A 25,611-nucleotide genomic window follows, 5' to 3' on the forward strand; every position below is an offset into this window, starting at 1 on the left:
TTCATGGCAAATAAATGGGGAAACAGTGGAAACAGTGTCAGATTTTATTTTGGGGGGCTCCAAAATCACTGCAGATGGTGACTGCAGCCATGAAATTGAAAGACACTTACTCCTTGGAAGAAAAGTTATGACCAACCTAGATAGCATATTGAAAAGCAGAGACATTACTTTGCCGACTAAGGTCTGTCTAGTCAAGGCTATGGTTTTTCCAGTGGTCATGTATGGATGTGAGAGTTGGACTATGAAGAAAGCTGAGCGCTGAAGTATTGATGCTTTTGAAGTGTGGTGTTGGAGAAGACTCTTGAGAGTCCCTCGGACTGCAAGGAGATCCAGCCAGTCCATTCTAAAGGAGATCAGCCCTGAATGTTCTTTGGAAGGAATGATGCTAAAGCTGAAACTCCAATACTTTGGCCACCTCATGCAAAGAGTTGACTCATTGGAAAAGACTCTGATGCTGGGAGGGATTGGGGGCAGGAGGAGAAGGGGACGACCGAGGATGAGATGGCTGGATGGCATCACTGACTCGATGGACGTGAGTCTGAGTGAACTCCGGGAGTTGGTGATGGACAGGGAGGCCTGGTGTGCTGCAATTCATGGGGTCGCAAAGAGTCAGACACGACTGAGCGACTGAACTGAACTGAACTGAAATGAAGTTTGGAACAAGAATGATTTTAGGATGACTGAAGATGTTCAGCCTCATCTTTAAAGAAAAGTCAGGAGGGCAATTTGAGGTTGGAGTGAAAGCCCTAAATTTTGAAAGGAAATCTAGAAAATGGGTCAGTTTGCTAGTATAGCTATTTTTCCCAAGGAAGGAACCCAAGGAAATGAGTGCACATCAGAAAATGGGTATGGCGGTTAAATAAATTGCCTGGAATGAATCATAATGATTCAAACTGAAAAAAGTGATAATGAAGTAATCTATTTTATAATAATATGACTTGTTAAGTAACAAAATTCACCTGGGTAAACTTTAAAGATCTGTTGGCTTTATTCAATGATTCATGAATCCAGCAGCATCCCATCAACTGTTATAGTCAGAGTGGAGCAGAAAAGGGAAGTCTTACTTGGCCTGTGCTGATTGGTGTAACGCAGGGTTATTCCTTTACATAGAATAGAGGTCTTGGGTCCCAGCCGGGTAACTTGTGCTGAACAGGAAGTGCTGACTGGTTGACCTAGTCCTTCCTTGTCTTGGAAAGCTGAGCATAGAAAATGTAGTTATGTCCAGGCTTGCTAATATAGGGCTTAGCATGAGTGACTCCATCTTGTGCCCAATCCTTAACAGACTTCACATTTTATAACTTTTTCTAGTATTACAGAATGGGACTGTCACTCAGTAGCAGTGCCTATTTATTGCCTATTTAAGTAAGTGAGTTTGTTAGTGGGTCAAGGACATTGGGCTTTCAGTGGCAGGAGTGAGCTGGCATTAGTAGTGTGTGGTTGTGAAGGTGAGGCTGTTGTTGACTGGTTGGCACTCAGAAGTGTGTTCCTGGCCTGGGTCCCTACCTGACTAACTTACTCCCAGAAGCCAAGAGCCGTCTTGGATTGGTTGACTTTCAAAAGTGAGTTCATTGAAGCAAGTTTTTTTCATTTTATACTGGAATTTTTTTTTAAGTGCTTCATTTATTTCTTCATGGTGTGGCTCACAATCTAACTGCTCTCTAGTTGTCAGAAATCACTGAAAGCCAGTGTTTAGAGAGCCTTTCACAAAATCCATCCTTAGACTATACAAAGCATTTGGGGAAGAAAATATATTATGCTTTTTTGTTGTTTTTGCTATAATATTGTTACTACTAAGCTTTGTGTTTTAAGTAGTGTACCCACAAAATCTATTATAATTTGTTTTAATGACACTTTTCATCAGTTCTGTTAACTGAAGTTAGTTAACCTGTGCACATATAGAATAATTAACTATCATATTAGACTAATGGTAGAAATTAAAGTGAAAATAGTGCTTTGTTTACAAAACTCTTTAACCAAATTTCATCTACAATTATTGCAACCCTGTAAGGTAGGCATAAACATTATCATTTTACAGGGGAGAAAATGAATGCACAGGTAAGTGACTTGCCTAAGGTCAAGTTCGCTTAGTCAAGTGTGTCAGGGCCAAGATGTCAGTCAGGGCTTAACGTGGTTAGGATTTATGTTAACTTTCTTAATGGTATTTTTAATGTCTTCTTCTCAATATTCGGTGTCTTCTTCAAATGCACATTAACTTCTTCTGAATGTTTCCTCTGATTACCACGTCTGGATGTTTATGTCCTAAAACCGTTTTATCAATATAAGGATAGAGTTCTAAACACAGGTGTATGAAATTTTAGCAATAGACCACTTGTCTTATTTATCTCTTTGTTACTCTGTGGCTTATGTTCTGTTTGTTTAATGGATTGATTTGGGGTTTTTTATTATTACATTACAGTTCCACACGAGCATCTTGCAAGTTTCAATCCCTTCATTATTGCCAGCATCTAAAGGCTTGGAAACTTCTGAAAAAGCAAAATTGCCTTCTAAGCCAGAGACTTTATTTGAGGAGAGGTATGTCATTTATGACCTAACACTGCAATATGAATACTCAAAAAAGTAGATCCACCAAAAGCAGGAATGGCCTGCATTTATTTATAGACGTAATCTTTTACCCAGAGAAGCAAGAAACAGCAAGACACAGGCCAGGGAGGCCCACAGCAGTTCTGTATTATTAAAATAAGACGTGTGAAGCAGGAAGTAACTGGAGGTTCGGCCGGGGAAGTATGCGGATCAGGTTAGAGAGGGAACTTGGCTTGTATATCCTAGGTCCCAGGTGGTCATCAAAGGGCTGCAAGAATAGCAACAGTCATGTTCCTGAGGCTGTTTGAAAGATGTTGTCAGGGAGCCAAGACAAGGATCCAATAGTCTCTTCCTGGGCAAATGGAATGTGGGGGAAATGTGTTCCCAAATTAATTGCCTCATCTTCCAATTAGACTAAATAAATTTAAGTAGAATATCAAAAGAGAGAGAAGTAACTGTTTTTGCACAATTTTTTGTCATTGACAGTTTTGTTCACTTGGAATATATAGTCTTTTTTTTTTTCATGAAACTCATCAAATTTTTTTTTTTTTACAATATTTTAGTGATGGAATTGGTTCTGCTGCTGAAACTCAACTGTGTGATAGTCTTGTGTAAGTTCTGTTTTATCAAATATGAAAAATATGATTGCTGCTTGGGACACAAAAAGTGTCTGTTACACTAACAATGATTAGTATTAGAAGCAGGTGACCCTGAGGCCTGCATAAGTGAATGCAGCCGTAATGACTGGAGCGGGTGGGGGTGGGGGTTGTGAAGAAACAAATAAATACTTGCTCTTTTACCATTATTTCATGCCAGCTTTCTGCTGATCTTGAGCCTTGCTTCATCAATTTTCATGTGAAGTTCAGTGCTTTAATTTTCATTTTTGTACTGACCTATATTTTGAGTATATCTGTCAGAAAAGCATCACAGCAGCTGGTAAGGCTGCTATGGTATTTTGTACTTTCAGCTTAATAAGCTGACCTAATGGCTACATTTATCCAAGTTAAAGTCTGGATGAAATTAGGAAAATATTATCAGAACTATACTCAAAGATGAGATCTTTTTTCTCCATTATCATTTTTTTATTTAGTAGTTGAGATTTCTAGTAACTTATTTACACATAAATACATGACAAATGCCTTTTAAAAGTTTGTTAGTATATTCCATTATTCTGTATCTTCAATTCAGTTCAGTTCATTTGCTCAGTCGTGTCCAATTCTTTGCGACCCCATGAATCGCAGCACACCAGGCCTCCCTGTCCATCACCATTACCTGGAGTTCACTCAAACTCACATCCATCGAGTTGGTGATGCCATCCAGCTATCTCATCCTCTGTCGTCCCCTTCTCCTCCTGCCCCCAATCCCTCCCAGCATCAGAGTCTTGTCCAATGAGTCAGCTCTTCGCATGAGGTGGCCAAAGTACTGGAGTTTCAGCTTCAACTTCATTCCTTCCAAAGAACACCCAGGGCTGATCTCCTTTAGAATGGATTGGTTGGATCTCCTTGTAGTCCAAGGGACTCTCAAGAGTCTTCTCCAACACCACAGTTCAAAAGCATCAATTTTTCTGCGCTCAGCTTTCTTCACAGTCCAACCCTCACATCCATACATGACCACTGGAAAAACCATAGCCTTGACTAGACAGACCTTAGTCGGCAAAGTAATGTCTCTGCTTTTCAATATACTATCTAGGTTGGTCATAACTTTTCTTCCAAGGAGTAAGCATCTTTTAATTTCATGGCTGCAGTCACCATCTGCAGTGATTTTGGAGCCCAAAAAAATAAAGTCTGACACTGTTTCCACTGTTTCCCTATCTATTTCCCATGAAGTGATGGGACCGGATGCCATGATCTTCGTTTTCTGAATGTTGAGCTTTAAGCCAACTTTTTCACTCTCCTCTTTCACTTTCATCAAGAGGCTTTTTAGTTCCTCTTCACTTTCCGCCATAAGGGGAGTATCATCTGCCTATCTGAGGTTATTGGTATTTCTCCCGGCAATCTTGATTACAGCTTGTGTTTCTTCCAGCCCAGCGTTTCTCATGATGTACTCCGTATAGAAGTTAAATAAGCAGGGTGACAATATACAGCCTTGACATACTCCTTTTCCTATTTGGAACCAGTCTGTTGTTCCATGTCCTGTTCTAACTGTTGCTTCCTGCCTTGCATATAGGTTTCTCAAGAGGCAGGTCAGGTGGTCTGGTATTCCCATCTCTTTCAAATTTTTTGCAGTTTATCGTGATCCACACAGTCAAAGGCTTTGACATAGTCAATAAAGCAGAAATAGATGTTTTTCTGGAACTCTCTTGCTTTTTCCATGATCCAGCAGATGTTGGCAATTTGATCTCTGGTTCCTCTGCCTTTTCTAAAGCCAGCTTGAACATCTGGAAGTTCACGGTTCACATATTGCTGAAGCCTGGCTTGAAGAATTTTGAGCATTACTTTACTAGCGTGTGAGATGAGTGCAGTTGTGCAGCAGTTTGAGCATTCTTTGGCATTGCCTTTCTTTGGGACTGGAATGAAAACTGACCTTTTCCAGTCCTGTGGCCACTGCTGAGTTTTCCAAATTTGCTGGCAAATTGAGTGCAGCACTTTCACAGCATCATCTTTCAGGATTTGAAATAGCTCTACTGGAATGCCATCACCTCCACTAGCTTTGTTCATAGTGATGCTTCCTAAGGCCCACTTGACTTCACATTGCAGGATGTCTGACTCTAGGTGAGTGATCACACCATCATGATTATCTTGGTTGTGAAGATCTTTTTTGTACAGTTCTGTGTATTCTTGCCACCTCTTGTTAATATTTTCTGCTTCTGTTGGGTCCATACCATTTCTGTCCTTTATCGAGCCCATCTTTGCATGAAATGTTCCCTTGGTATCTCTAATTTTCTTGAAGAGGTCTCTTAGAGCAAAGTTATTTATTCTCTCTTGTTTTTAAACTGGTCACGTATTCCTGCTTTCAGTTTCTGAGTAACAACAGCTGCATATAATTGAATGCAACTTATGAGAAGAGCAAGACTTTGCCAGGTGTTCACACTGTCACTGTGCTTTCATTAAGGTTTTATACGAATTTTTATCACAACAGGGATTCCTCTATTATGCTTCAGTAGGACTGTAAAATAAAGTGCTTTGCCAGACTCAGAAAACATTCCTTTGTGAACTGAAAAGTAATACTTTTTCATCCTTTATTTTCATTAGAAGGATTAATATAAAAAGTACACAACCATTTTAAAAGTTCCTGGTGTAAATGTGTATATGCAAAGGAGGCACCACTAGCCTGTGGAAAACTCTGGTTTATTTTCGAATATTGACATCACAGGATAGTCCTAAGTGTTTTTCCAGCCATTCTAATGTTTCTCGGGACAGTTAGAGTTATTGGCGGGACAGTTAACCACCCCTGCTTTTAAAAGAACTAAACATTATAATTTAGTTAAGCACATAAATGACTGTCTGAATCCAGATTTTCTTTTATTACCAGGACTCCATTCACATGCAATTTTAGTTTCTTTCTAAGGCATTCTACTTAGAAGCAGTGGCACCAGAGCCACTTACTATTAATCATAATCATTATTGTTGTTATTTTTAGAATTTCAAGTTTGCAGAAGTCTAGCAGCCTGGGCAATCTGAAGAAAGAGTCATCAGACGGGGTAGGCCCTGTGTTTTTTCTGTCTGTTACCCTGAGGCGAAATATTTAGGGATCTTCATCTTGTCCCATTTGTGGTTTCAATAATGGAAAAGTATTAGATACTGCAGTTAATGATAAATATTAAGGAATATGAGTATAAAGGATTGAAAGTAGAAAATAAAGTCAAATGTGGAGACATTAATAAAGTATTGCAGAGAGTAAGTAAAGATGAGATTTTGTAGCCCTGAAATAGATGTAAATTTATTTTAATTTGTTGAATTATATGTGAGAAATTCTAAATCGATTAATTCCTATAACAATATTTAACTACTATTATTGTTTTGAACAGGAAAAGGAGTCTATTCCAAAGCCTTCTGAAGTAAGTTTTATGTCCAGATTACAATGTAGAAATGTTTGAGAGTCTAATACATGCATCAGACTTCTTAATACATAATGTGTAAGATTGCTTAATATATAAAACATAAGACTACTTAAATGTCTCTAATAAAGCAAAATTCTCAGAACCTGCAAAACAAGCCAAATGAATAAAGCTCAACACAAAAGGTCACATATTATATGATCCCACTTATGTAAAATACCAGAATAAGTAAATCCATAGAGATAGAACACAAATTGGCAGTTGCCAGGAGTGGAGGAGAGAGGATGGGGAGAAACTGCATAGTGAATGAGGGGTTTTACTTTAGAATGATGGAGATGTTTTAGAACTAGGTAGAGGTGTTGGTTCCAACACTATGAAGGCACTGAATGCCACTGCATTGCTCACTTTAAAATCGTTACTTTTGACTTCGCTGGCCCAGTGACTGAGACTCCGTACTTCCAATGCAGGAGTCATGGGTTTGATCCCTGGTTGGGGAACCAAGATCCCACAAGCCATGTGGTGCAGCCAAAAATTAAAATAGTTACTTTTATGTTATATGACTTTCACATCAATAAGAACAAAATAAAGGCGAAGCTCTGAACTCTTGGCTATGCTACTTGATGACAGTAACAACCAAACCTGGATTTCCTTACACTTCACAAAAATTCCTTCTTAGAAAGATCACCAGCTGTTTATAACCAGTGTCTATCCACAGCAGACATGCTGGTATTTTAAAGGCATCGTCAACATGGGTTCTGGCTCTTCTTTCTTGTTTTTCAAACATTAGCCTTGCACAGGTCACAGTCTGGTAAGCACACTCTCTCCAGATGCAGTCTCTCAACTGTTGGCTCTTACTGCCTTGAGTCATGAGTAGGTGTAACTGACAAAGCACAGAAAGTAGATCCAGTCCCAGTTCAAGTCATTGTTCTTTTTGTCTTGCTAATTCAGTAAGTGATGTGAAATGATTTTGATATAGAGCATTGAGACATAGATAATAGAATCACTGAATTGTGGAATCTGTACATGTTTAGTTACTATGAATGGTAGAAATGTAGAGAAAAATAGCTACCTTAAAAGCTTGTTTCTCTCTGTTTGCCCTTCTCTCTTGCCTTTCTCTTGTCCTGTCTATTTCTGCAGAAAAGAGAGAGAGGACAAGAGATGTTCACGAAATGAGAACATGCAGACAAAAGAATCCTTGGATAATACTAAAACAGTATAATTACCAATTTAAATAACCAGAAAGCTCAAAATTAAGTTACAGGCAGACCTCAGAGATATTATAGGTTCAGGCCCAGGCCACCACAATAAAGCAAATATTGCAATAAAGTGAGTCACACAAATGTTTTGGTTTCCCAGTGTATGTAAAAGCTATATTTACATTATACTACCATAATCTATTACATCTGCAGTAGCATGATATGAACAAAAACCATGTATATACCTTCATTAAAAGGTGCTGGAAAATGCTAACCATGATCTGAACCTTCAGCAAGCTGTCACCTTTTTACAATAGTAATCAAAGGTCACTGATCACAGATTTCCCTAACAAATATAATATTAATGGAAAAGTTTGAAAGATTGTGAGAATTACCAAAATGTGTCATGGAGACACAAAGTGAGCACATGCTTTTGGAAAAATAGCACTAATGCAGGGCTGCCACACACTTGCAGTTTGTTAAAAACACAATATCGGCAAGGCACAATAAAGGGAGGTGCAATAAAATGAGGTATTCCTGTATTTAAAGTCACAGTTAAAGTTCTTGATAAGGATTTTGAAATATTGTGAGGATCTGAAGTGGCTTCTGAATCAATCAAGATAAATTTAATTTCAGTGTATGTAGTTTTAATGGTTAATCATATTTGAATGCATCGCAGTCATTGAAAACTGGTAATCCATGTTTGGTAACTTGAAGGTGAGATATGAATATAACCCAGAATCCCATTTCAAAATTATATATCTTAAATAGTTGCTGATTGTGCTTTCATTTTATCATTAATTCTTTGAGAGGAAATATTTAACTGGAGTAGAAAAGTTCTTATACTGCTGGTATAGAAGGTCAGGACTAATGTCTAATTATTTATAGAATAATTACATTGTATTGGGATTTTATTGTTGTAATTATAAAGACTGTGAACTATATCATAACCAGGTCTTTGTCATGATTGTTAGGAAAGTAGGAAATCTACCACTACTCCAGTGATGTAATGTTTTATCTCTGTGTCTTTGTGGGAATGAGGCAAATAAAATTAAAATAAAATTTGAGAATGTCTATATCTATCCTATATACTTAAAGCCCGAAACACATGGATTAAGATTGGTGATGACCATGTTTTTGTTGTTGTTCCTTAAGTAAAAATCAGAATTGACTTTTTAAATTTCTAACAGGACATTTGACATTCACAGCGAATGTGTTAGTTCAGAAATCCTTTTTTAACTAAAGTCACGTGTGTAACGTATGTGGTACTGCCATGTACCAGTAATTACGCATGTTCATGCTGTGTCACAGTCATCACTACTTCTCTCTCAGGATAAAGCTCCGGTAGAGAGCAGTCCCTTTGGGACCCTCCCTCCCAAAGCTCCAGGACATGATGCTTCCGGGGATGACAATCCCTTTGGCACTCGGAAAGCCAGATCTTCCTTTGGTCGTGGTTTTTTTAAAATCAAAAGTAACAAGAGGACAGCAAGCGCGCCAAACTTGGGTATGTGTGGCCAAAATGCCATTTCCTTAATTCTTCCAGAGTCAGGAAAAGATCAGTCTCTTTCCTTATTCATCTATCTGCACATTTCTTTTTCTCAGAACTGAAGGTGAATGACTTGGGGGGAAAAGTTAACAAACAATGCTTCCACAGGCTTAATTCAGAGGTAAAGATAGCTTGGTGTGGACTCTCTCACTCTGCTCCCTGTTCTGGGTGTAAACTTAGAGGAAAAACCAAAACCCGTGGCTCTCTCTGACATCATTACAAACAGCTTCCCATCTACCCTGAAAGCGGATAAATTCACCCCGTATTGACACTGCTAACAGAGTCTGTGTAGCATCAGAAGCACAGTGTGGCACCCCCTCACTGTGTGCGTTTTGCGAGTAGGAGTTTGATCTGTGTTTCATTTTGTCATTCCCCTGTGTTTTCTCCATTGGGCTGCGTGTGATTGTGTGCGTTGTTGGGATTTCTGAAGATCGTAAACGAAGTGCCAGTGCACCCACCTTAGGTACCGTACCCCTGCATGCCTGCCTTTGCCAGCGCTGTGCTCCCAACCGAGCTAATCCCTGCTCTTGGCATCTTGATCACTAGACAGCGAGCTGGCAGCATCAAATAATGGAGTCCTCTACTCCAGAGGTTTCCTTCCACCTTCCGCTCACCAGGACTCTCTGTAGAGCCTCCGCTTCTAAGCCTAAATGCTGCTGTAACCCATGCTAATGGCACCTTGCAAGCAGCTCTGTGAGAACCTAGATGTGCCCAGTGGCTGGCAGAGTGCAGGGCAGGAGTTGTCCTGGCGTCATAAATCCAGCTCCTTCACCCTAAAGTACATCACATCACACTAACTCCCAGGGCCTTGCAGCTCCTCCTCGATGGTAACATTTCTCCAGACTCCAGAAAGAAATGTTTTTAGCTGAACAGGTCTGTGGAAAACACTGAAAACCATCATTTTAGACTTAACTTCTCTTAGAGGAACATCCTTCTGACATATTGCTTTGAAGAGGGAGGTGACATTAGTTATAGCAATATCTGAGGAATCACCCCCGAAGCGATTTTAGGAGAGGGAAAGTTCAGTTTTCCTTTTTAAAGAATACAGTGGTAGGGAGGTTATCCTCAAAATAAATAAAAACAGGATGCTTTTAAAATGGGAGAGAGCTGGGCAGCATTTTCAGAGACCCCAGTACCTCTATAATGGCTGTAGGGTTTGAATGGATAGATTCCTTTGGATTTTCCCAGTAGGTCCTATTACCTTGTATAGGTATCCACATATTAATATGGGTCAACAAAAGTGACTTCTCTCTCTTCATAGCCTTAAATGTCCAGCATATACACAGGATGAATGAGAATGATCTGTCTAGACAACTGTTCTCAAATGTGTTTGCATCTTTCTTAGGAGAAATGTATTGTTGATACTGAGAGGCCAGTCAATGCTGCTTACTGTAACCTGTAATCACAGCTCTGCTTCATAGACAAGTCAACCTCTGCAACTTTTAGATCTTGCTGAAACACTGTCCTTGTGATTTTTGTACAACTTTTACTTTGCTCTAAAAGTGCGTGTTCTCACATCGAGGAATCAGCGTTCTTGTGTTTGCTAGTGTGAGATCAACAGCTAAACAAATGAGGAGAGTTGATGCTGGGAAGTCTGAGGATAACAGATTTGGGTGTTACTCTTTTAAAGCAAAATTAACAGGCACTAGTTTCATATCAAAAGAAAAATAATTTTAATAAGAAAAATTTATGACTATCCAGTTCATTCTTTTCTTAGTTCCTGGAACATAACAGGTTATAATTAAGAATAAATTTCTTAAATAAAGAATTCCCATAATTTGGTAACCAATTTGATGTAAATGCCAAAGGGGAGAAGGGAATGAAAAGAAAATGACAAAGAGGTTAGACTGGAATAACAGGGAGAAAATTACCTGCTATTAATGAAATATGAAATAAGAAAATGTAAAAGAAGACTCTCAGGAAAATTGGATGGATTTGTTCAGTCCCAGGTACTCTTGGCACATCAAATTGGGAATATCCACTGACATTCAGATACTGAAGCTGGGGAGAGAGATTTTTAGGCTCAGAGATTCTGATACCAGTTGCTTTGTTCATGAAATGAGCAAAGCCATCATTTCGTGCTGAGCAGAGAGTGAGTGAGTCTGTCAAAAGATCCTGCAGAAGGAACCCAGGAGAGAATCTTAGAGTGAAAGAGGAAGAGAAAACAGCACTACAGCAAAGAAATTTTCAGATGACAGATCTAGGAGCTTATTATGTCAGGAAGCTAAAGGAGATGATGGCTTTGTAGGAAGTAGTCAACAGTACCAAGTGCTGCAGTAATTTCGAGAATGATTTCATTATGGATTCAAATCAGTTAAGGAAAGAGTATGATAATGCTATTTTACCTTTGATCTCAAAGAAGGTATAATTTCCAAGTTAATAAACTTCATACACAACAAAGTAGATGGTAGAGTAGGATGGAGATTTGTGTTCCATTTTTAATATTTGCAGGGTGCTCTAAGTCACTGGTTTATAGATCAACAGAAGAATTGTTAACAGTTGCTTAAACCAAGGCGGTTAACGTCTAGGCATGTTCACCCATATTTTAAAATTCATCAAGTGTGTATTCTGTTCTTGGAATAGCTGAAACGGAGAAGGAGACACCGGAGCACCTAGATCTGGCTGGTATATCTTCTCGGCCGAAAAATTCACAGGGAAGTAGTCCCTTCCAGATGTCTCCACCATCTCCAGATTCCAAAAAAAAATCCCGGGGTATTATGAGACTCTTCGGAAAGTAAGTAACAGAGCTTTGTCTTATATGTGGCTCAAATGTAAGGGATGATTGGCAAACTGGCTAAAAATGGTTACAACATTTTAGGGCTTTTGTGATCCTTTTACAGAGGGAAGACTGTGACTTGGGATTCATTAACTCATTGAGTCTCAAAGTTTAAATCCAAATGTCTTTTCTAACCATACATACATAAACATCAGTTTAAAATGTTCAAATTAAAGTCAAAGGCATCTTCAGGTCTAATGTGCTGTGTCTTCTTTACAGACTTAGGAGAAGTCAGTCCACTACATTCAACCCAGATGACATGTCTGAGTCTGAATTCAAAAGAGGAGGGACAAGGGCCACTGCGGGGCCCCGATTGGGTTGGTCTCGTGATTTGGGACAGTCTAACAGGTAGGAGCAGCCACATGAATGGACATTTGCATCACCTCCCAAGCATCAAGGTCTTGTGAGCATCTGCAGTGTTATTATTGACCCTGGGTTAGACAGCTGAATCCATTGCTTACTGCTGCACCCATGGAAGCCTCTGTCATCTTTAGAGCAGGGCCGTTTGGCTGTGGCTAATGAGAAACTATGCAGAAGGTAAGGGTTCTGTGAGTTAGGCGAGTAACCTGAGCGGAAATGTCAGCAACATCTGTACTAGAATGGCTCTTGGATTTAAATTTTACATAAAAAATAATTATAGGAACTCTAAAGCGTAGCTCTGGAAAGATGGGAAAGTGTAGTGGTTAAGAATAGGTTCTACAGACTTGTGGTTGCCAAAGGGAAGAGGAGATGGGGGAGGGATGGAGTGGAAGTTTAGGATTAGCGGATGCAAACTATTATATGTATGATAGATAAACAACAGGGTCGTACGGTATAGCACAGGGAACCATATTCAAAAGCCTATAATGTAATGGAAATGAAAAAGAAATATATATATATATATGAATTACTTAACTTCACACTAGAAACTAACACAGCATTGTAACTAAACTATAATTAAGGGGGAAAAAAAAAAAAAGAGAAAGGGTTCTAGAGATAGACTGCTTGGACCTGATTTCTGATTTCACCACTTCTTGTAAGCTGAGTGACCTTAACCAATTACTTTCATGCTCTCTGCCTCTTTTTTCCATAGTATGAATTAGTACTTAGCCCAAAAAGATGATTGTGATGATTGAATGAGTTGATACGCTTTTAAGTATCTGGCAAAAAAATAACTGTTTAGTATACATTAGCAGGGCTTCCCTGGTGGCTTAGTCGGTAAAGAATCTGCCTGCAATGCAGGAGACCACCTGCAGCACAGGAGACCTGGGTTTGATCCCTGGGTCAGGAAGATCCCGTGGAGAAGGAAATGACAACCCACTCCAATATTCTTACCTGGGGAATTCCATGGATAGAGCAGCCTGGCAGGCTACAGTCCATGGGGTTACAAGAGTCGGGAATGACTTAGCAACTAAACCACCAAACGTTACCAGTTAATAGATAATGTGGAAGCACTTAAAAGACATACATTCTGTCGGAATTCAGTTTATCAGGACAATGTAATGTTAAGACTCTAAGAACTTTTCCTACACCTTTATCCCAGTTTAGGGCTGGTTTGGAACTGCTCCACAGACTTGCTAAACATCAAAGGGTGTGGTTGGCAAACATATAGCACAAGTCATTGATACGAAATCTTTAAAAAGAAAATAGGCTTGAAACCTTTCACACAGGGTCCCTCCCACCCAGGCAGAGCACTGGGCACTGGTTTTGTCAAGGAGGAAACTCTTTGGCCTTCTTCAAACACAGAGCAGTCCATTTGCCATATGTTCTCTTGTACACAGCAGAGGAGTTCTTTGTGCTGTTCTAAAAAGAAATTTTCTTGTTCATTGCCACACTGTTCTTTTCCAAACAAGAATGCTATTTGTAAAAATAGCATAAGAAGCTAATACAATATTGTAAATCAACTAGATTCCAGATTAAAAATTAATTTAAAAATAGCAAAAGAAAGCAAAAATTTACTTTGATTGCACTATCTCATACTCAGGAATGGCATATTGCCCTCTTCTCATTGAATACCATGTGGAGAGAAATTGTAGTTCTACTAAAGTTAATTCAAGTTAGACCTGAGTTTCCTTCAATCTGATCTAGTGTTCTCTGAAGATTCAACCTCTAAACAACATTGGTTGATACTAGTATAATACCTTGATCTGTGCGTTTAACTCAGTCTTCTTCCATAGAACACGGTCTTCTTAAATCATGTTGAATCTTTTGTGGCTTTGTTTGACACAAGGGAGCGTTCATCTCCCTTGTGAGGAAGTATCATTTCCTTCACCAAATACATTCTAAAAATTAGATTTTTCATAGTCAGATGGGAATCTCTGTATCTATTAAACATACAGTTGTTTCCACCTTCATGATAAGTTACAGGATTGGCTTTGAATTGTTTTTTCATACGATTGTTCATTTTCCCATAGTGACTTGGATATGCCATTTGCCAAGTGGACCAAGGATCAGGTTTGCAGTTGGCTGGTGGAACAGGGCTTGGGGTCCTACCTGAATTCTGGCAAGCACTGGATTGCATCTGGCCAGACACTTTTGCAGGCTTCTCAACAAGACCTAGAGAAGGTGAATGCCTCTATTTTGTTTATGCAGTTGAGACAGAGAGAAAATGTGAACATAGGCTTGTTTTATTTTCCAGAAAGGGAAGTGAGTAGGGCTAGTAAGTACTCTGCAAAAAGCTTGAGTTCCCTGCTTTGTGCTTATTTTATCTCATGAACTTAAAAAGGGAGGACCTGGTCTTAATTATTCCTTTGAAACACTTAAGCCACTGAGCATTTTAATGAAAGAATAATTATAAAGCCATAATCATAAAGTTTCAGTTCATATTCTCAAAACCATTCTGTAGCTTTATCATTGATCCATCTTCTCAATGTAATATGTGCAAATCAATTGCACTTTGCACAAGGGAGAAAAGCCCTACATTTTATGTCCAGTTATTTAACATTTCTTTCCAATTATTTAACATCTGGTGCAAAATAAGAGTGGGCTTCCCAGGTGGCATTAGTGGTAAAGAACCCATCTGCTAATGCATGTTAGATATAAGAGATGTGGGTTCGATCCCTGGATTGGGAAGATGCCCTGGAGGAGGGCATGGCAACCCACTCCAGTGTTCTTGCCTGGAGAATCCCATGGACAGAGGACCCTGCTGGGCTATAGTCCACAGGATCGCAAAGAGTCAGACACAACCGAAGCAGCTTAGCACACACGCACGAAACAAGAGTAGAATTGGTGTTATGCATCCTACAGTTCCAATCTTGCAAAGGAAGGAACCTAGTGGGAATATCTAACATACCACTAAATCAACTGCAGTGTTCTTGGCTTTCCAGGAGCCTTTTATTCAGCAACATTTTATAGCTGGGGTTAGTATTCTGATTTAATGTAATTATTGAGTCTTCAATACTAGCTTGATTTTGGAGGTATTGGCATCCTTTGCCAATGGCCGCCAGCCTATGTTGACAGAGCTGTAATGCCAGTGTTTCTGTTGCTATTTCAGGAGCTTGGAATCAAGCATTCCCTTCATCGAAAGAAACTCCAACTGGCACTGCAAGCCCTGGGATCTGAAGAAGAAACCAATCATGGAAAGCTGGATTTCAACTGGGTCACTAGTAAGAGGTTTTCAATTCATGAATGAGTGTGTATAAAATTATACACACACCCACACATACACGCACATACATAGCTGTTTTCTTTTTCATCCCAAGAATCTGTGGCTCCTTAACAGAACTCATTTCTGTCCATAGGATGGTTGGATGATATTGGCCTCCCCCAGTACAAGACCCAGTTTGATGAAGGGCGGGTAGATGGTCGAATGCTTCATTACATGACTGTTGTAAGTGACTCACTCCTGGGGTTTGGGGAGGCTAAAGTTGCTTTTCTCTGAAAAACACAGAAATCGAGTAAGCAAAATACAGTGTTTTCACAATGGTTTGACCAGATTTTGAAAGTATTGCTTTAATTTGAGGAGAGGGACAGGCAGAGTTTTCTAAGTTGATGTTGTGGGATTTGGCATTTGTAATAGGCTTGGGAAATTTTGAAACCCCGACTTAAGCTACATAAAACTTTATATATATTCAACAATGTAGACATTGATGTGTACAGTTCTGAATGGGTGCATTTTATGATGTAGAATAACATCCCATAAAAAGATTTAAAACTGAAAGTAGAGTTTTGCAGCCCTGGCAGTTTCTAAGTGGTACATTTCTATTAGTAGTGACCACTGGAAAGGCTGCCCTTCTGATGGTTCCGTTGGAACTGTCTTTTCCCTTCCCCTTTTGAGAACTATTTCCTGAAACCCCCTAGCCCTTCTCACTTCAGCCCAGTTCTGCTGGAGTGAAGAGGAGACAGGGAAAGGTAGGGCTTCACTCGGCTTCCTTCCTTACTCTTGTGTATTTCTAGCCTTCTGTTCAGTGGATAGAAAAACTTTTCCCTACTTTACAACAGCAGGGAGAGATGGGTTGCAGAACTTGTTCTAGACTCCATGGTACTAGGAGTGTCCTGCCTAAGATACTTTTTTTTAAATGGATTTTTTGTGGTCTAGGATACGGATCCAACTATCACAAGTATCTTTTTTTTTAAGACAATGGAAACTGTTAAATTAATTTTATTGACTTGGACCTTGCTGTTTATTTGGTGAAAGCTGTTAAAAATTGCTCTAATTACATTTGAACAAAATTTTAAAATTAAATATGAAAGTCTTGTAGTATATTTTTCTCTTAATTTGTATAAGAATCATATACCCCTATTATCTTTCCTTTATTTTTATATAATAGCTTTATTTTTTTATTGGAATATAATTGCTTTACAATGTTGTAAAATTTCTACTGTATAACACTGTGAATCAGCTGTAAGTATACAGGTATCCCCTCTGTCTTGAACCTCCCTCTCCCACCCCCATCCTGCCCCTCTAGGTCATCACAGAGCATTGAGCTGAGCTCCCTGTATTATATAGCAGCTTCCTGCTAGCTTTCTATTTTACACATTGCAGTGTATATATATCAATGATATTCTCTCAATTCAGACAAGTGTCTTTTTAAAATAAGTGGAAAGTTTCAAAGAGCTGGTTTATTTAGGAATTTTTCAATAGCAAAGAAAGCTGGGGTCCAGCTCATTTTCTTCTCCATCACTGAAACAAAAGTTTGAACCATGGTGGGTACATCATGTAAGATACAGGTAAAATAACACCAGTGGGTGGCATGTTGCACACTTACCGTGTGCCAGGCAGTCTTTTAAACTCTTTACTCATAATTAATGCTCAGGTCTCAGCAGTACTTGAGGTAGCACTCTGTTATCCCCAGCTTTTAGATGAGGAAACAAAAAAACTGAGAAATCAGGTAACTTAACCATGTTGCCACTGTTAGAAAGTAGTAGAAAGTCAAAGTGCATTTGTGGCTGTTGGCCTGCCTATTTGCTCACCTGAGAATGTTAGCAAATTCAGACTGAAAATCACAAAAGGCAAACATAATTTTCATGTCTATGAAAGAAAAAATTACCTTAGAAGATTTGACCCCAGAAATCCTAAGTCATAAAAACATCTGTATGTAGTGTCCTGTATTGAATCCTGGATCAGAAAAAGGGACTAGTAGAAAAACCGGAGAAGTCTGAGTAAAGCCTGGGTTTAATTGAATTTCATTATTGTCTGTGTTAATTTCTTAGTTTTGCTGACTATCATGGTTATATAGAGCATGACATATAGAATTAACATTAGAGCAAGCTGAGCAAAGGGTATATGGGACTCTGTACTATCTTTGGTAACTTCTCTGTAAATCTAAAATCACTTAAAAATAAAGGATTTTTAAAAAAAATCCTCCCCTCAAAAACATGTGTTTTATTTAAAAGAAAATGTTCCCTACTTTTAAAATCCCTTAAACTAAAATAATTAACATTTTATTTACATTGTAAACATTATGCATTTCGATTTTTCTCTTCAATCTGACAGACTTCAGTTGGTTGAGAATAGCCCATGTGGAAATGTTTTGAATAGGTGTCTCAATCTTAGATTAAAATATTATAAATGCCCTTTCTAACTTACCATCAAGCACTGCTTTTAAGAAGTCAGTCTAATAACACTAAGATATAAATCAACTATACTCCAATATAAAATAAAAGTTATATTAAAAAAATGAACTTAATCTAGAAAAAAAGCTCAGGAAATTATTTTTGCTTGGATTTAAGCTGTCTTATTTTATTTTTAAAATATCTCTGTAATAGGTTAATTTTTCCCATATAGGAAATGTGTTCTTAAAGTTATGGTTGCCAGGGGGAAGGATGAGGGGAAGGGACAGTTAGGGAGTTTGGGTTGGACATGTACACACTTCTACATTTAAAATGGATAACCAACAAAGACCTACCATATAGCACATGGAATTCTGCTCAATGTTATTGTGGCTGGGATAGGAGAGGAGTTCGGGGGAGAATGGGTACATGCATATGTATGGCTGAGTCCCTTTGCTGTCTATCTGAAACTATCACAACATTGTTATCAGCTATACCCCAATACAAAATAAAAGTTTTTTTTAAAAAAAAAAAAAAGAAAAGAAATGTGTTTTCTGTAAGGCATGCTAAAGTGGATATTTTCCTTATATATTTTCTGGGTATGTTTGGAAGTAGACTGGTACTTACCTTGACACTGCCTCCCCCATCACCTTCTTGTAAAATACTTTGTTTTGGTGTGTTTGAGAAGTTCCCTATAGTCACAGATTGGTGAAAGTTATTCCTTAAAGGAATTGCTTGGTGATATATGTTGGTACTTATAACGTCTTCATTTCTCTTCTCTCTCTACCTCTTGCCAAAAGCTTTGCATTGATTAAGATAGCTTTTCCCAAACTGTTCACATTGTCTGCTGGATAAAGCACGGTAATCTAGAACCAGAGATTTCTTGAGGCTGGGGGATGGTATAACAGGAACAGTCTTCTGGTTTCCCTGCAAACTGTGATATGCCTCAGCTCAGAGAACCAGCTCTCAGTCATCAGTGAAGATCACTTGGACTCAGTTATCTGCTTTATCACATCACGTCAAAGCGGGTCACTTTTCACTGCTTTTCACACTGCATGTTTCAGAGCTGTTTGGGCCTAACATCTTACCTCAGTAGAAGAGAGATAAACAGGTAGAAGTCAGCTTCAGTTGAAACAATGTGAATTTTGGTTCTCTTCTATTGGTATATTGGTGTCCTGGAGAAAATTTTGTTCAGAACAGGAAAAAGGGTTCTGTTACCAAATAAAAACTTTGAAAAACCTGATGAGCCCTCGAGGCCTATTGAGGGGCCCTTCTACTTTTACATGAGTTTTCTGAGATCTTCCTGAGAAGGTGCTCCTGCCATCTCAGTTTCTTTATTTTGTTTTGCAGGATGACTTACTGTCTTTGAAGGTTGTGAGTGTGCTCCACCATCTCAGTATCAAAAGGGCCATCCAGGTCCTAAGGATCAATAACTTTGAGCCAAACTGTCTACGGAGGCGACCCTCTGACGAGGTAGCACCTGAGGCGGAGGTTTCCGCAGCGCGTCCTTTCCATGTGTGTGACAAGTCTGGGTGGAGAAACTAAGACCCATTTTTTTCTTCTCAGCACCTATATAGAAGGGAAACTTCTGGCTCCCTCAGAGCCTCAGATCCAGCCTCATTTACTTCTTAGGCTTTGTGTTTCTGTATCCCTTCCTTTGGGCTCCTCTGGTGGCTCAGTCAGTAAAGAATCTTCTTGCAGTGCAGGAGACCCAGGTTCAATCCCTGGGTTGGGAAGATCCTCTAGAGGAGGAAATGGCAACCCACTCCAGTATTCTTGCCTAGAGAATTCCATGGACAGAGGGGCCTGGTGGGCTACAGTTCATGGGGTCGCAGAGTTGGACACAGCTGAGCACACACGCATTCCTTCTTTTCCCCCACAATGGGTCTACCTGTGTAACTGAACTGTGTTTTAGTTGTACTTCCTTCTTTCTTGGGTACATTTTATACTTCTGCCTCCTTAAGCCACAAAGTTAAGTATCACTGTAAAGACTTCCTTTCCTGGAACACTGCTTTACTAGTATGTAAAAAACTTAAAACTCTGGGACATGCATTCATTAAAAGAGAGTTCAAGTTAGCAAACAACCTTTTTACCTTTATGCTAAACTCCTCTCCATGAGGCAGGTTCTTTACTGTTTTTTTTTTTACTTTATTAAAATACTGAGTTTATTTCACATTATATTCCCCACCATTTCCATTTGTCTGACCATCAATACTACCATATCCTATCATAACATGGCATACATACTTGAAACCAGGAGTTCCATCTTTACAAACTAAATTGGCATTTTGGAAAACACACTGTTGGCAATGGAACCTAGACAACATTTATCAGATACGACAGAGAAAGTTCTCACTCTTATAAAAAGGACAGCTAGATATCAGCTGTTGCAGAAATGAAATAAGATGGAAAATTTTTAAAAAATGTTCAAACTATTTTCTTAAAGGGACTTCCTCCCCTGAGGCAGGCTCTTTAGAATTGGCAGGCAGTTTAATATTGGGAACCCCGTAGTCAGTGACTAAAGCTCTGGGTGGTTGTTTGTCCCATAGAACAGCATCACCCCATCAGAAGTTCAGCAGTGGACCAATCACCGAGTGATGGAGTGGCTGCGCTCTGTGGACCTGGCGGAGTATGCCCCCAACCTCAGAGGCAGTGGTGTCCATGGTGGGCTCATGGTAAAACTCTGCTTTCATTTAAAATTGGCTCCTTATCATTTTGTTTCCATTAGTCTAATGAATAGGAGATTATCAGTTGCTTGTCATAATCCTGAAGTCATGTAGCTGAACCTTTCTGCACCATTTCTAGTGAATCTTTACTTTCAGAGTATTCTTCCCCATATTTTAAAATTAATATCATCATATAATCTAGATTGAATTTAAACTGATTTCTCTTTCACTGTCTTCACTAATGTTGGATAACATCTGGCCATCGGCTTGCGTACGATCATGTTTTAAAACCCCTGGAGGGATACTGCATTGCTGCACCTTGATGTTGCATAAGGAGTTGGTTCGCAAAAGTGCCACTTCAGAGGTAGAAGCCCCAACCTTGTAATGCTTGGGTGTCAGGACCAGCCCTGCTTCTCACTAGCTTAGGCAAAACAAAGAAAAGATCCTTAAATTGAAGATCAAAGTCCACAGTTTGTCTATCCTCACCAGGCTGTCAAGAGAGCCATTGGAGATAACTAAAGGAAAGAGCTTTGCAGACTATAAAGCACGATCCTGGCATGTGTGATGCATGGTGCCTTCAACAATCTTAATTTTTCCTGTAGGTTCTAGAACCTCGTTTTAACGTAGAAACAATGGCTCAGTTACTGAACATCCCACCAAGTAAGACCCTGTTGCGAAGACACCTGGCCACTCACTTCAACCTTCTGATCGGTGCAGAGGCCCAGCACCAGAAGCGGGACGCCATGGAGTTACCAGATTATGTGCTTCTAACCGCGACCGCCAAAGTGAAGGTTGGTTCAAGCTCCTACCATTTTATAATTGCCTATAGCAAAGACTCAGTCTTGGCTGTTTCCTGGCTATCCCATTTTCTTAGGTTTCCTAAGTTTTGTGAATGGGCTGAAGCTAAATGATTCGTTAGGAAAATACATTTTTTAAGGATTCCTTCTGGAGGGATCTTTGTTCAAATCGTTTATTTTATTAGAGTGAACAGGAATAAAGAATATGATGTTGGCATCTACCACTGATTTTTTTGCCAATGCAAAAAGTCCATGTCTTGGGCCCAATATTGATTGCTGTTATCCTATGGATAAATCAACCATAAGAGGAAGATTTTTTTTTTTTCTTGTAAATAACCAGACTTGCAAGTTAGGAAAGGATACTCAAGCAGTGATTCAAGGTAGACCAGCAGAGTAGAAATCTTCAGATTTACCTGGATTCATGGATCATACCAAGTTCAGATCACTTTTTATTTTTTAAATCACTCTTCTATGAACTCTTCTGAGTCTGTTATATCAATTAAATTAATATGAAGATTGGGTTTATCAGTTCCTCCATAAACATGGCTCCTCCACAAACCCCTTTTAAAAGAAAAGAAAAGAAAAAAACACTCCCTGTACCCACTCAATACTTTCTCTTTAGCTCCCTTTCTCCCTTAAAAAAATGTGTCAGATTTGAAACCTCTGAAAGAGTCTGTTCTATATAAATTCTCAACATCAGCATCTCCTTGAAATACAGTCTCAGGTACTATCCAGTGAAGAGATGGATTTTTTCTTCTCTCAAAGATTTCTCCCTGAAAATAAGGGCTTCTTTCAGCAGTTACTGGTATGGATAATCATAGCCTCACTCAAAAAGAAAATAGAGTAATGGCTCTTTCTTCTTTTTGACCTTGCAAAATTGGGTTCAGCCCTGAGAAATCTCATTGCATTAAGGTCAGTCACAATTAAGGCTCTTGGCTTTTCACAGTGACTACCCAGCTAGTGATGTGAATAGGGAGAACAAGCTTAATTTTCTGAGATTCATAATGAGGATCATTTATCATATTCGGGTGTTAATCATATGCTTGAGATATCTTTGTTTTTCTTATACCCACTCAGTCATCAAATTGCATTTCTTGGTGGTGTGAATACTTAAATTATATGTGTTACTGGTCCTTTGTTGTGTGAATTTTATCAAGTCCCTGGTTGTTCTTGTTTTTCTTTTAAAGCCAAAGAAGCTTACCTTCAGCAATTTTGGGAACCTGAGAAAGAAGAAACAGGAAGATGGGGAGGAATATGTTTGTCCGATGGAGTTGGGACAGGCATCAGGAGGGACATCTAAGAAAGGATTTAAGCCTGGTTTGGATGTACGCCTGTATGATGAGGATGACCTGGACCGATTAGAGCAGGTAAACGTACCACCATAGGCCTGTTTCAAAGTTCTTTCACTATTAGAATACTAAATGAAAACTTTGTGTGCTGTCTACTAACTAAAGATGTTTTCCTCAAATACCTAATAATAAAGATAATAGTAAGATAATAGCAAGCACTTACAGATTGTTAGCTACATCCCAAGTACTATCCTAAGCACATTACATGTATTAATGTTCAGGGTATCCTAAAACATAGGGAGCATTGTTATTCCCATTTGAGAGATAAGGAAACTGAAGCACAGAATGGTTAAGTAACTTAAGACAGAAGAGCTGGTAGAATTGCTGGGATGCCAGGCTGGCTTCAAAGCTTGTACTATTTACCTGTGTTATGCCTATCTCAGTATTAAGGAAATCTACATACTAAAACAAGTAAGGAATGAACACCTCTTACTCCTTAGCCTTTTCAGTATCAGGTCATGCATCTGAGTATTGCTTTCAAATGAATATTCTTTGGTGCCACTGTCAACATCAGAGCTTTGGGCTCAATGTGCCAGCAAAGTGTTTTTCTTCTCGTTTTTAATGTCCAGTTGCAGTCGTAGGAGGAGATGGCTTCGGAAGTATTCTGTTGCTCCCACCCCATTCAGTGCCACATGCGTTGTTTCTTCTTAGACTCGTGTTCATTTTGCTGCATTTTTCTTGAAATTGTGCAAATGAGTCTGTCATGTCGTGGTGTGTTCCTTGCAGATGGAAGACTCAGAAGGGACAGTGAGACAGATCGGTGCATTCTCTGAGGGCATCAACAACCTAACTGTAAGTCGTAAAATGAATTTCAAATGTTCTAAAAATAAGCTTGACAGTCACCCCAAAGGGGACTGCCTGTGTAGTGGAGAGCTCAAGGTGCCTGGTGTGTGTGACTCCCACCTCCTTGTCTTCCAGCACATGTTAAAGGAAGATGACATGTTTAAAGATTTTGCTGCCCGTTCCCCCAGTGCCAGCATCACCGATGAAGACTCGAACGTCTGACCATAGCACCTGGATGAGAGCCGGGAGCCCTTCATCTTTGTTCCACTTTATTCCTCAGACACTCACAGTATCTGCAGCAAGCCACAGACTGTGTATTGTTTATCATTCCCACTTCTCATGTGGAAGTGGAGATGGAAAGCAGGGACTAGGTGCTGATTCTAAAGTTGCCATGACAATTGAGACACTGGTGAATGAGAGTATAATTGTTTCTCCTCTATTTAATGTAAAAAAAAAAATCTGTGATATATTATATTTAAAGTGTTGCATTTAATATGAGTATTTTACCATAGTCTTTCCATCCACATTCACAGCATGGAGGATTTGGGAAGCAGTGACCAGTATGTGAATGATTTTTGTCACGTCGATGTGATAGCACTGCGGCCCTTGAAGCAGGATGTTACGTGCTTTCGAAATCAAATTGTAGAATTTCTTAGGCATTCAGTGTGCCCACTATATGCCAGCCACACCTCCACTTGCCTCTTATTGTCCTATTTTTATATATTTTTCTAAAATATATGTATATACTTAGTACATAGAAAATAGAACTTTTATTTTGTAACATAAGGAAGATGGTAAAAAGATCACGTTAAAAAAATACAATGATCAAAATTTTTGTATACCAGCTGTTTCTTGGAGAGGTCCAATGATTTTTCTTTCCCCCAGACTGAATTCTAATGATGCTGATCATTCAGACTAAATTAACATATGTGAAATACCCCTTCTTTGATGACACCTCACAAAATTATTGAACAGCTTTTTAGAATTTCAGCCTTAGTCTTGGATCCTCTTAACTCATAAGGAAGAACCTGAGGGACATTTTAAGTGCTATTAACTTGAGTACATTCAAGAAACTCCCCCAAAATTTGTAGAAATAATTCCTGAAGAAACCAAAACAAAACCCTTTACAGTATTAAGCTTATCTTCCTCTTTGCTAAACATATCATTGCATCAAAATACTAACAGTCTGCCTAATGTTATTAATTGCACATTTCTCAGACTATCAGCAAATGGATTTTTTTTAAAAAGCTGAATACTTGTGTGAACATTTTGTCTCAGATTTCAGTAACTCAAAGACTGCAAAATTAGTTTCATAATGGCTATAGTGTGATGATAAAATGCAGTTCATGTTTTTCTGTAGCACAGGGCCCAAATATTCTTTATCAAGAAAATTAAAAGCTGCAATAAAAACTGTTATTGTGTTTATTATTTTCTAGAGGTATCAGAAAAATATCTGATTTTTTGTTCACTACTGTCTCATTACTTATGATAGTCAGTGATGGTAAAGGCAGGTTTTCAAAAATTAATGCAGGGTGGGCAGTTCAATATATGTCTGAAGACTTACCTAATAAACTATATTTGAATGTCAGTGGCATGACCTTTCAAGTTAGCAAGTTTCCAAGTTTCTTATCAAGGAACCCTGTGATACTAAATTACTATTTATTCATAATTAAAACAACTTAATGCCGATAATATTTTTGCTCCCTATCATGCACTATTTGGTAACTGTATTGAACTCTTTCTGTATTTGTGTTCTATTTTAATGTGAATGTATGTCACCATTTGAAAAACCATTTGTTATTCAATCCTGGTTAAAAATACCAGGAGACTGTTACAGATGCCAAATATTCCTTATTCAGGACAGTGTAACCTTACTGATGATATGTGATAAGGTTAAATTTTTTTGATGGTATATATTCTTTTTACAAGATATTTACACTGCTGGTATTACCATATGGAAAGAAATAAAGTCAATGGATAAATGCCTCAT

At 38.8% G+C, this 25,611-nt stretch overlaps 1 protein-coding gene across 10 annotated transcripts in view; it reads left to right on the forward strand.

The window, feature by feature from the left end:
- The window catches only part of PPFIBP1 (PPFIA binding protein 1), a 201,737-nt gene extending 176,126 nt beyond the window's left edge, over positions 1-25,611 (forward strand). For 5 of the 10 annotated variants that reach the window (XM_040234605.1, XM_040234608.1, XM_040234603.1 and 2 more), the window contains 17 exons: positions 2,417-2,532; positions 3,105-3,152; positions 6,121-6,181; positions 6,509-6,538; positions 9,067-9,238; positions 9,711-9,743; positions 11,864-12,014; positions 12,276-12,404; positions 14,450-14,600; positions 15,529-15,640; positions 15,776-15,864; positions 19,377-19,499; positions 20,576-20,701; positions 21,295-21,483; positions 22,677-22,856; positions 23,565-23,630; positions 23,757-25,031. In XM_040234605.1, the coding sequence (XP_040090539.1) occupies positions 2,417-2,532; positions 3,105-3,152; positions 6,121-6,181; positions 6,509-6,538; positions 9,067-9,238; positions 9,711-9,743; positions 11,864-12,014; positions 12,276-12,404; positions 14,450-14,600; positions 15,529-15,640; positions 15,776-15,864; positions 19,377-19,499; positions 20,576-20,701; positions 21,295-21,483; positions 22,677-22,856; positions 23,565-23,630; positions 23,757-23,843 (1,863 nt within the window). In that variant the 3' untranslated portion in view covers positions 23,844-25,031. Of the gene's footprint in view, positions 1-2,416; positions 2,533-3,104; positions 3,153-6,120; positions 6,182-6,508; positions 6,539-9,066; positions 9,239-9,710; positions 9,744-11,863; positions 12,015-12,275; positions 12,405-14,449; positions 14,601-15,528; positions 15,641-15,775; positions 15,865-19,376; positions 19,500-20,575; positions 20,702-21,294; positions 21,484-22,676; positions 22,857-23,564; positions 23,631-23,756 lie in introns of all 10 variants that reach the window. The other 5 variants (XM_040234606.1, XM_040234611.1, XM_040234602.1 and 2 more) reach the window with 4 other exon arrangements.

Source organism: Oryx dammah, unplaced genomic scaffold (assembly GCF_014754425.2).
Source record: "Oryx dammah isolate SB20612 unplaced genomic scaffold, SCBI_Odam_1.1 HiC_scaffold_29, whole genome shotgun sequence".
NCBI classification, from domain to species: domain Eukaryota; kingdom Metazoa; phylum Chordata; class Mammalia; order Artiodactyla; family Bovidae; genus Oryx; species Oryx dammah.